Source organism: Poecilia reticulata, chromosome 21 (genome assembly GCF_904066995.2).
Source record: "Poecilia reticulata chromosome 21, P_reticulata-male-v2, whole genome shotgun sequence".
Lineage (NCBI taxonomy): Eukaryota > Metazoa > Chordata > Actinopteri > Cyprinodontiformes > Poeciliidae > Poecilia > Poecilia reticulata.
In genome coordinates, this window is record NC_088850.1 from 23,397,844 (window position 1) to 23,409,116 (window position 11,273).

Consider the following 11,273-nt stretch of genomic DNA (forward strand, 5'->3'; position numbering starts at 1 on the left):
GCCTGAATGGGGCTGTTTGTGATAGGGTTGAGTTCCTCTCTGATGATTCCCAGGGAACTCAGCTCCTTCACTATTTTGTCCATTTCTTCGACTGCTCCTGGATTCAGGGGGTATTGCCGCACAGGGGGGTGCACCCCACCTTCAATCTGGTGCACGAACCTCTGGCCCAAATCTCCGCAGTCATTCTTGAATCTGGCCACCTCCGCCGAGGCGATGATCTTAAGCAACTTCTCTTTCCCGGCCGGGGAGAAGTCACTCTCTTCGATTTTTTGCTCCGTCACTGCTGGTATATCCACTGGTTTGTACCAGCCTTGCGCTTCTGGTCCTGTCTGTGTCGGGCCGACTTTCACCAGTCTGGCTTTTAGACTTGTCAACCTTCGTTCGAGAGCACGATGATTACACTTTTTCTTACTTATTTCGTCCAAGTCTCTGACGGTGAGGAGGTTGTATGGACCTTTGATCCATACCACTCCTTTCCAGGTCCCATATGGCATTTTCTCTATTTTTCCGTTGGCAAATTGAACTTTTAGGTGTCCTGTTGTTTTTAGGTCTTTGCGGGTCATCGACACCTCTGCTCCAGTGTCCACTAGGTAGGGTACTCCTTCCACTCTCGCGTAGATCTCGTCCCCCTCCCAGTAGGCATTCTCTAGCGTGACCCGCGACCTGGACGTCATTACTGTGGCGGCCCTCCGGTCCCATTCTCACGGGCAACGCGGAGAGCCGTTTTCTGCTCAGGGCTTAATTTTCTGTACTCCTCCTCCGAGAGGTAGGGGCCTCCCCTCGGCTGGCGCGGGGGTGCTGGCTGGCCGCTTGGTCTCCCTTGCGGTCCTTGTGGTCTTGGCTGAAACGTCCTGTTCTGGAAGTTGGGCGGTGGCCTGCCCTGGTAGCTGGGTGACGGTCCTCCTTGGAAGTTGGGTGGTGGTCTTCCTTGGAAGTTGGATGGAGGCTTTACGGTGGTTTTGTTGGTCGGTTTCACCGTCTGACTAGCCTCCTTTTTCCTCTTCTCCTCGTAGTACTGCTGCTCCAGGTCGAATCCTTTCACGGCCACATCCATCTGGGCGACTGTGGTGCCTCTAATTGGCATCTTTACAAACACTATTTCTCCCCTCCGTCCTCTCGTCACGTCACGCAGCACTTTCACATACTTTGCCGGGGGGATGGTGTGCTTGAGGGTGTGCCAGAGGGGTTCCAACCGACTCCCTTTGTCGAGCCGCCCCCTGGCTCTTTTCACTTGAGATTCTTCGTCATCTGCGTCTTCCAGCACCAACCGCTCGTAGTTACTCTGGGCGGATTCTGATCCAACCATCGGATCCGCAGTCACACTAGTCAGCCATAGCTTCTTAGCCCCCTCATGGGTGGTGGTGGACAATACGGTTGGCCAGACGTCCTTCAAATATTCCTCATTGCTTTCGTTCCCATTCTTTCTTCTGATCACCAGTCTGAGGTTCTTGAGCTCAGCATAGGCATCCTGGCCGGCACCGGTGGCAACCGGCGGAGTCGGCTCCGTCCCAGGAGCCACAGGGCTCCGTGGCGATGGCCCTACTGAGGTTTCTGGTGAATCTTCCTCGTCGGCGGACACCTCGTCCAGCCTTTGCTGAGTCTCTCGGGAATGCTTAAAGGCGGCCTTCTTTAGACGCCTCAGCATTACGTCGTGCATGATTCCAATGTAGTTCATCCTGAAGTTGGAAGTCAGGGAATTGTATGCCGCCAGCGTGGGACGGGAGGGCGCCATCAGAATATTGGCCCACTCTCCCACGGTCGCCTCGACCCCAAGGGTAACTCGGTCTTCCAGGCGGCCGGACCATTCCGGTGGTACCTGATAGTCGGTTTGGCCGACCTCCGGTACATACGCCCGTCTCCCATCTTTGGCTTGAACCGGGCCCCAGGTTATGTCTCTCGCCAGTCTTTCGGAGGTTCTTTCGATGTCATACACCTCTACTTCATTCTTCTTTCCTCGATGCTGGCCCGTTCGGAGTGGTTTGTAGTTAACCAGGGGGAGTTTTGGGTCGGAAAAAGCGCTCTCATGCTCGCTTTCTTCCCCCTCTTCCGCACGGTCCTCGCCCTCCTGCTGCCCTTGCTCTTCTTCTGGGTCGCTGATGTCGCTGAACTGCGACTGTCGAAGGGGTGTAGTCCAGGGGGCATTCAGCGGCTGGATCTTTGCCGGTTTTGTAAATCCGTCTTCAGCGTCCACCTGCGGTCCCCTCTTTGGCCGGTCCACATCATGGCTTTGTTGTCCTTCATCTTCCGGTTCAATCGAGAGCTTCCGGATGTATTCTGCTGCCCTGTCTGCCGGTTCGACTGGATATGCTCTCAGTCTTACTTTCGCCGCCTTGATGACTTTAGCTGGTCCAACAGGAGTATCGTCCGGGGGGTCGCTCCTCGGGATCTCCTGGGGATGGTCGTTGGTTTCCGCAGGTTGACGTTCGGCGCGGTACTGCCTCTCCGTTTCCGCCGCTTTCCGCACGCCCTGCTCGGTCTGAAGTTGGTGTAGGTAGGGGTCAACCACTACCACCACCTCATGGATAGAGAAGAAGTGACTGTTAGTTGCGACTATGGACACCACCCCTCTCTCCGCGACCGACTGAGCGGTGTCTCCCCGCAGATCCGGTGACCTTAGTCCTTGCACGCTCACTACGACCCTTCTCATCCGTCGGTTGTGGGCGGTTATGAGGCCTCGCTCCAGGCCGTGCCACATCTTTTTCCGATAATCTTCGAGGTTATTTCCCTTCTTGTAAGCGTCGATAGGGACCAGGATAATCTCCCCATAGGTCAGGTTGTAGCCATTCAATGTGACCACTTCCCCATCCGTCATTTTGCTGCCCGTAGTTCTCAGCCGGTGTAGATCCTTCTGGTAATCGTCCCCAGCCTGGAGTTTAAGTTCTGACCTGAGCTTTCGGTTGTGGACCTTGTATCTCTCATCTGTGAATACGATCAGTCCATCACCTTCGATTTCCCAAGGTTCTCCGACGAGTTGATACACCTTGAGCCCAGTCTGCATTCTGATGTTGAGTGCTTTTTTTGGCAGCGGGGGCAGTTCTCGGGACCTTTTCCGGGTGTTTGATTTCTGAGTCTTTTTCTTGGGGCTATAAGTCCCTCTTTTGCCCTTGTCCGCGTCGCTCTCCTCGTCGTCCGAGCTGTCTCCTGATGGTGGCGGCGGTGAAGCTGGTGCCTTTCTCTCCGTGCTGTGGGCCTGCGGCAGGGGCTTGTTTTTTGGTTCACTCCAGAGGGACCATTCCTTTATCATTTTATCCCACTGCTCTATCTCGTGCTCCCAAACCGGTGTTCCGCTCGGCTCTCCCTTACCCGACGGCCCAGGGAGTTCACCCTGGATCTCTCCATCACCGTCCCCTGTCAGATCTACTAGGGGGTGTCCCGGCTGAGGGGACGGGTTTCGGCTATCCTGCCGTGACGGAGGTTCAGCCACCTCCGAGTCCACACGGCCCCGTGCTTGGTACTCTTCTCTCTTTTTCTTGTATAGTCCGATCTTCTGCAGGACGTCCGTGTACTCGGGGTGGCGGGACGTTTGTCGGGCCAAATGGTTCACCAGGATCCCATCCACACCGGCAGCCAATGCCACCAGCTTTACTATGCCGTCGTACCTCTCAGACGGGCTATCCATCATCCGTAGTTGGCCGTCAGGCCACTCTTCCAGGAGGCCGGCGAACCACTCCAGCCATTCTTGAACTTCCGTCCTCTTGGCGATTTTCACCGGGCACCGGGCGATCATCAGCCGGTGGTTGTGTTTGAGCTTGGGGCATAAGTAGATCTGTTGATTCTCCAATGTCACTTCCATCAGGATTCGTGATCCATTTGGGTTTCCAGCAAGATGGGCCTCGCAGAGCATCTGCTGATTTGGTGTCGTCCAGGTGTTGTACCCGTCGCCCAGCAGTATCAGCCTCACTGGAAGTTGCCGTAACCCACTTTGGGAGAGGCGAAGTCGTTCTTCCCTCTCGGTTCTGTCGGGGCTGGTATCCAGCTCCATGTTCGACGTTGGTGTGAGCCCTGCTGCTTCAGTTGCAGCATCCATGGTTGTCTTTGTCTCCGAGTCGCCTATCCCCCAAAGCCTCTCAGGGTACCTTAGAGCAGGGATGGGTCTAGGCTAGGTTGGCTACTGGCTTCCCTTCTGGATGCGATCGTTCATCCTCAGCTGAAGCTCTTCCCTCGCCTGCACGCTGTACAGTTACTGCAAGGGTCGCGACTGATAAGCCTCATCAGTCGCTCCCAACTCTATTCCCTAAGAGCTGGTCTCCCAAGTGAGCTATTCAGACCCTCTCGTCTGTTTTTACTGACTTGGTCAAAGTAAGGCCCTCCTACTCATTAGGGTGGGGCCCACCCAGGGACGCCATGTCTGTTACTACCAATAGTAAGTCCCGCCCACTCCTCACAACTCTTAGGACTCACTACTGCCCAGTTCTCTGTCTAACAGGTCCGGAAAACCCCCAGAAACTCGGGTCTTACCCTAGCGATAGTTTGTGGAGAATTATCTGTTTAAACTGGGGTCGGAAAGGACTCGTCTAGCTCTGACTACCTTCAATCCAGAAGTTATGACCTTTTACAGTTGAGGGGCAATCCGCTGAGTAGCCCTCACAACGACATAACCCCTACAACCACTCCTGTTAACGGTAGCTCCTTTCCTAAAATAACGGCACTTGTTAACGGCTAGATTAAATTTAGTGACTTAGAGTTAAGTCCCAAGGTCATTATTTTAACACTCACCAGAGGAAAACACAAAGCCACCCTGTCTCTAGCATCATGTATATTGTTTTACTATATTCAGGAGAACCAACAATAATCAAGACTGACACAATTAAACTCACTGTTCACAATCCTCATTAGAATTTTAGAATTGCAAGTTTATTAAGCAAGCTTTAGCAGGGGCATATAACAACAAATTAATTACCAAGAGTTATAAAAGAAGCAAAAATATAATGAAATCAACTAGGATTAATCACCTCCTTTCCTTGTTCTCATTCCTAACCTGTTTCACTAAATTCACTGAGCGAGGCTTTGGGAGATGCTGGTTAACTCATACCCGATGGTCATTGGTCTCGGCAGCTGTAATCTTTTGAGGTCCTTGGTCAGAGTCTTTGTCCAGCCGGAGCAAAGTCCTCTTTATGGAAGAGAAGCGGAGAGAAGGCTCACGCTTTCCATTGAACATGCAGACTCCTTGTCCTTAAAGGACCTCCGTCTCTTCTCCAAGTCAGCCGCGCCGGGGTTGAGAACGTTGGGTAGAGGCAGAAGATTCGGTCGGATCTGGAACCAGGGGTGTTGGCCGGTGGAACTCGTCCCTTCTAAGCAGCGTGAAGTCGTGGAATAAGTTTCCCTTGGTCCCTCGGTGTAATCCTCCGCTGGTCTTTAGTCAGCTCCCTCTGATGATTCCGCTTCTGCGCTGCCGACGAAGAACGCTCGTTCTGACTCGTGCATCGGTATTTATGCCCTTGTGTTTCCATGGAACCTGCCCATCGCATTACGTCATTACCTGATGTCATGAAGGGCAGGGCTGCCTGTGGAAAGTACCGGGCTCTTTCTCAAGTTTTCCAATGACTCATCCCTGCCTCTCGCTTCATCGGGGCAGTTCCCTTTTCCATCAGGGCAGTTCCTGTTTTTTCCGTTGACCATCTGTTTCCAATTCTGCCGCACCCTTGTTTTCCTTCCCCATTTAGATGACTCACCCTTCTGTCCCTAGCCTTCTGCTTAGTGAAAAGTACTCTTATGATCTTTAATAATACATGTTATTTGTTGGTTAACTCAAAAGTACAACCTTTAGCCTTTCATAATGTAGTAGAATCAATGGATTTAAGAATACAGAGCATACATCATTATAATATTCACTTGATTAAAGGTACAGAATACATGTTTTGATCATTCATTACAAACATTTCTTCACTGGCCTGTATATTATCACACATTGCTTCATTGGCATGAGTATCATCATCTTATAATCACTTAACATTTATAATCATCTTTTAATCATTAATCAGGGTTATACTGTTATTTCCCAGGCCTTTATTCCATTTTTCTGCGTATACCTGGACAGATCTCACACCCATACCAGATTCCTCGACAACCTGGAAAGAACCAAATTTCACACAAAAAATCCCTGAGAATCCAAATGGCCGCTTCCTCGTCCAACCAGCTAATAAAAAACATCTTATAGAGATGTAGTAATCAGTCAGTGGTGGTTCTAGACCAAGTTTATGGGGAACAAGGGAATTTTATTGGGACACACAGAACAAAAAATGAAATAAAAGGGAAAGCAATATTTCATTCCTTAATATATTAAGGGGGCTTTCACACCAGCCTTGTTCAGTCCATTTTAATTGAAGTCAAGTTTGTTTGCTAAGAATGTTTGGTTCATCTGGGGAAGGGTTAATCCAACTCTAATCCGAACCAAAAAAGCAGTCTCTGGTCCACCTACGAACTTAATTCGGTTCGGTTGAAGTGAACTCTGGTGCTGTTCCAATGCACTTGGCATTTTATGAATGCCAAGTGGGACAGAGACCGCTCCAAATACACGAAGCTGGCTACAATGCAGGGCATTCTGGGAAAATACAACCAAAACAAATGTGCAAGTTTAGTCCAAGCAGAAGAAATGGCTCTTGGTCTCTTACCAAAAACAAAAAGAAATCCTTTAATCGCTAAAATCTGATACCACTCCATTTTTCTTTACATCTTGAAGAAGGAAGTTGCTCTCAGTGTCTTCTTCAAGGGTTTTTGTGTTGTTTTCGTGATTTCGTGATTCTTGGTGCAGCGCCACCACAGTCGAGGGGGTAAACAGGTTTTTGAAAGAGTTTGGTTGGTTCATCACAGTGCAGTGTGTAAGCAAACCTCACTAACTAAAAATATAGTAAATGTTGTAATTTTGCGCAGCCTGTTGTCCTCAATGTGGTAGTTCTGCGTCGACTTACTGTTCTCTGAAGGTCACTAGATACAAATATTCTTTTAAAAAGTTGTCTAAATCTCTTATTCTATTTCAGTATAACTCAAGCTATAAATTCAACAACACGTTGTTAAAGAAAACTCCAAAAGTAAAAAATTAGGTTTAAATGCGGGAACACTTAGATACAGTTTCTGTGTTAATGCTTATCATGAAAAAAAAGTATTTATTATTTCCTCTTAGGGAAAGGTTGCCACAGTTTAGATTGCCAGTACCAAATCTAAGAGGGTACTAAAATAATAGTTTCATTGCTCTCTGGCATCTTGCTTTGAGCTCAGAGTCTGAGAGGCTTTTCCGCTATCAATTTTTATTTTTTGCTTATTTAGTGGAAATAGGCTATTGATATTGATGAGACTTTATCCAAAATGATAACATTTTTCAACCTTTATAGCTACACTGTTGAAAATGAGAAGCTAACAAATGACAGTGAAATAAAATCCAGTCCAACATCTGGTTTGAGGTGATTCCTCTGGAATCTGTTGGAGGAAAAACATCTCAACTTCAGAAGAGCTTTTAACCTAACCGAGCTCTGTGGCTCCTCCTATCAGTATGAGAGTCAGGGTGAGGAGGCGGCATGTTAGGAAGAGGAAATGGAAGTTGCAGGATCTTCAGAACAAACAAGTCATGATGCTAGGCCTACTGATTATCCCGCTGTCTGGACACAGGATCAATAGAACCAGTTTAAAAGCTAAATGAATGGTTATATGCCAGACATGGAAAACTGGGATTCCTTGATGTTCAGGATTTAGGTCTCATGGCATCTCAAGGTGTCAACATTGCAGCCAGTGAAATGAGGGAAGTACAGCTTTATTTTGTAGCAATTCAAGAGCTACCCAGCTTTTATCGCTTCGCAAAAAAATTTGTCAGCACAGAAACTTTTTGTCATAGTACCCCCAAGAACTTAAAACTAATTTCACCCCTGATTTCATGTGAATAGAAATCTAACAACTTTAAACCTTTCATGGATTTATTATTATTATTATTATTATTATTATTATTATTATTATTATTATTATTATTATTGTTGTTGTTGTTGTTGTTGTTGTTGTTGTTGCCGTTGCCTTTTATATGTTTTAGAAAAGAAACATGTTTACAGTAGAAACAAATGGACTGGAGCAAAGCGGAGACCTTTTGTTCACGCCTTTCTCACAAACCCCGCCCCGTCATTTACATGGGCGCTGTGATTGGCTGACTCAGAGTACGGTGCCGTCATCGCTCGGGGCGCCCATTCAACTCTGCAATTGGGCGTTGGGCTGTGCATCTTATTAACAACAAGGGACATTTCTCCATTTTGCAGACCGTCTACAGCGAGACGGCCACCAATCTAGGATTTTATTGCTTCGCCTCCCTCAGCCAGCTTTCCCCTGCTGCACTGAAAACCCTCTCCACTCTCTCTGGACTCTGCTCATCATTTTTCCTCGAAACTTTTTTTTTCCCTCTGCAAAGAAAGGGACGGACAGAAAGACAGAGGGGGACCGAGAGCATTTGAACAAAGAAGCCTGTGGGTCTTTGTTCGGGGTTATCTTTCTTTTTTTTCTGGATCGATTTGGGTTTCTTTGTTGGAGGATAAAACATGGGAGCGCAACTGTCTAAAGCGCCTGGAAACGCTGAAACTGTGGCTGAAAAGGCCGGGGAGGCTGCAGCTTCACCCAACAAGACCAACGGACAGGTAAACCAGGTTTTAACAGGCGTCTGGGTAGAAGCTGCTGGTTGCGGAGGGAGGGGGATGGATGCGCAATCTGTTTGTAAATGTGGAGAAACTGATAGAAAAGGCCACTTTTTCGGAGAGATTGCGCTTTGCGTGCAACAGTTTGATATAATCAATGTTCAGATGTGTCTGAGTCAGATTAAAATAGCTCTAATAACCAAAAAAAAATTATGGTTTGAAGGCAGCCCCGGATGGATCATGTTGGAAAGTGAATGAAAAGATGTGAATTAAACATGAACTGGTCGTTTCTGCTGTTGGGGGCGGAGGGTTGACTCTGGAGCAGACCGAGCTGATTTCATGGAGAATGAAGATGTTGGTCAGTGGAAGTCGGCTCAGATGCAGGGAGAGCCAACAAAAGCAGTGCGCGCTCGGAGCACCACGCCTTTTGTTGCAGATGCTCGGCTGGAAAGCGGAGATGGCAGCCTGTTATCACCCCGGAGGAGGGGCGGAAAGGCGGGGGTCGAGCGCCTCGCAGAGGAGGCGGAGGGTGCTGCAGGCGCTCCCGAGCCATCCACATTCTATTTGTTTACTGTTGGTGATTAATACATTATCAGGGCATTGGCGCGTACAATAATAATAATAATAATTATTATTATTATATTTGGCTGTGCCCCTCTGAAGCTTTCACTAACCATCTGAAATATTTACTGGCCACCCGTATGGACATTTCCTGCGGACGCTTCTTCCAGTGATCTGCTGGGTTAATGAGCATCTACTGCTTTACTGGACGCTTCAATCTAAGCGGAAAAAGAGGAAATATGCTGCCTTTTCTGTCTCACTTCCACATAAGTAGCGACCTGCTCCTAAAAGCAGAACAAATGTGTGTTCGAGTGGCTTTTGTTTGTGCTGATCTGATGGAGTTTGCTGCCCCCTTGTGTCCGCTGGTGGCACTGTCCGCCACTGACCCCCCCTCTCTCTGTTCCTCCTTCACAGGAAAACGGGCACGTGAAAGCAAACGGAGATGCCTCTCCCGCTGCAGCTGAGAACGGCAAGGAGGAGGTGCAGGTGAACGGCAGCGCGGCGGCCGAGGAGAGCTCCAAAGAGGACGGGGAGAAGGCTGAGGCCGCCCCGGCCGAGAAGGACGCCGGAGGCGAGGAGAAAGTAGAAGCAGCGTCTCCAGCGCCCGCCGACGGAGAAGCCGCAGCCAAGCCGGAGGATGGAGCGACACCTTCCACCAGCAACGAGACCCCCAAGAAGAAGAAGAAGAAGTTCTCCTTCAAGAAGTCTTTTAAACTCAGCGGCTTTTCCTTCAAGAAGACCAAGAAGGAGACCGGCGAAGGGGCTGAGACCCAGGAGGCAGCAGCCGAGTCGGTAGCACCTGCCAAGGAGGCCGGGCCTGAGGGCAAGGAGGAGACGGCGGACGCCCCCGAGGAAGCCAAGCCGGTGGAGGGAGAGGCGACCCCAGCTGCAGAGCAGGTCAAGGAGGACGTAGAGAAGAAGCCCGAGGAGGAGGCGACGGCGGCGGCGACAGAACCGGAGAAACCTACCGAGGAGGCTGCAGCCCCGGAGGAGCCCAAGGCAGAGGAGAAAGCGGCCGAGACCCCTGCAGTGGCAGAGGAGGAGGCCACACAGGAGGCGGCCTCAGCAGAGACCCCGGCCGCTGCCCCCGAGGCTTCAGAGTAACAACGGAAGAAAATCCCAAACCAAGATAATCAAAGAACATTCCCTGTCCGAGCGACGCCACCTGCTGGCTGTGGAGAACTGCAACCAGGGAGATTTTAAAGCTTTCTTAAGATTTCATTTTTGGTTCCCACTATCCCTCTTTCCCTCCCCCCCCCATACAAAACCCATCTCAGTCTGATACAACCCGGAGGTGGGTGGCTTCAGCCCAGCTGATCCACGCTCTGCCATATATTTTTACATCAGTATTACCTTTTTATTTGGTTTGTTTCTTATTTTTATACAAAATGTAAACAAAAATAGTAACGGACTCGTCCAGGGTGTGATGGAGATGTGGGAGTGGAGTTGTAAACGAAGCGTGGGGCTTGGGGGCCTGGGAATATGTGCCACTGACTATTATACAATGAGTAGCTTTTAAGAAAGAAAACCGAGGGCAACTTTTAGAAACTGCGCTCGGTTTGGAACACTAAGACTTTGTTTTTTACCAGATTCCCGACCCCAGAGGTAGTTAGGGCCTGATATAAACCCATAGGAAGCTGTCCACTCCTCATTAGCTGTACCAGTCAGATTCAGTAGAGATATGAGTTGTATAGGCTTTATTGTTAATTGTTGGTATAAAAGAAACCCATGTAAGTATGTATAGGCAGGGTGTTTTTAACTGTGATTATTGTACAAAAGAAATCTTGATCTCAAAAAGCACATAAAGGTTTGCAGCTCTCTTTTTTTTCAACCTCCTCATTTTTGTAAGATACCTACACACACACACACACACACACACTTACACACTCCAATCTCTTTTCAAGCAGTTGTGAACTGAAAACCAAGCTGTGATGAGTGGTAACCGTTTCTATACTGTGGTATGTTCTCCTGCAGCAGACAGTTCTTTTTTCTGGTCGCCTTTCCACTTCAATTTTTCAACCTTATCAGATGCAATGTTTGTGTAGCATCTCGTCTTTCTTATCTACTTCCTTTTTTCTCTCTCTCTCTCTTTTGTAAATACTGGAGAAG

The 11,273-nt window shown here is 48.9% G+C and overlaps 1 protein-coding gene across 1 annotated transcript; it reads left to right on the forward strand.

Annotated features, from left to right (window-relative positions):
- Window positions 1–8,368: 8,368 nt before the first annotated feature.
- marcksa (myristoylated alanine-rich protein kinase C substrate a) lies at window positions 8,369–10,496 on the forward strand. Its single transcript, XM_008398524.3, has 2 exons — window positions 8,369–8,606; window positions 9,579–10,496. Exons 1-2 carry the CDS (start codon window positions 8,511–8,513, stop codon window positions 10,266–10,268), a joined length of 786 nt encoding a protein of 261 aa, XP_008396746.1. The 5' UTR covers window positions 8,369–8,510; the 3' UTR covers window positions 10,269–10,496.
- The last annotated feature ends 777 nt before the right edge of the window (window positions 10,497–11,273 follow it).

Excerpts from the sequence above, each read along its gene's own strand:
- marcksa (XM_008398524.3), top strand. The coding sequence starts at position 8,511 with ATGGGAGCGCAACTGTCTAAAGCGCCTGGAAACGCTGAAACTGTGGCT. Across the intron at positions 8,607-9,578 it reads CCAACAAGACCAACGGACAG|GAAAACGGGCACGTGAAAGC; the intron begins GTAAACCAGGTT and ends CCTCCTTCACAG.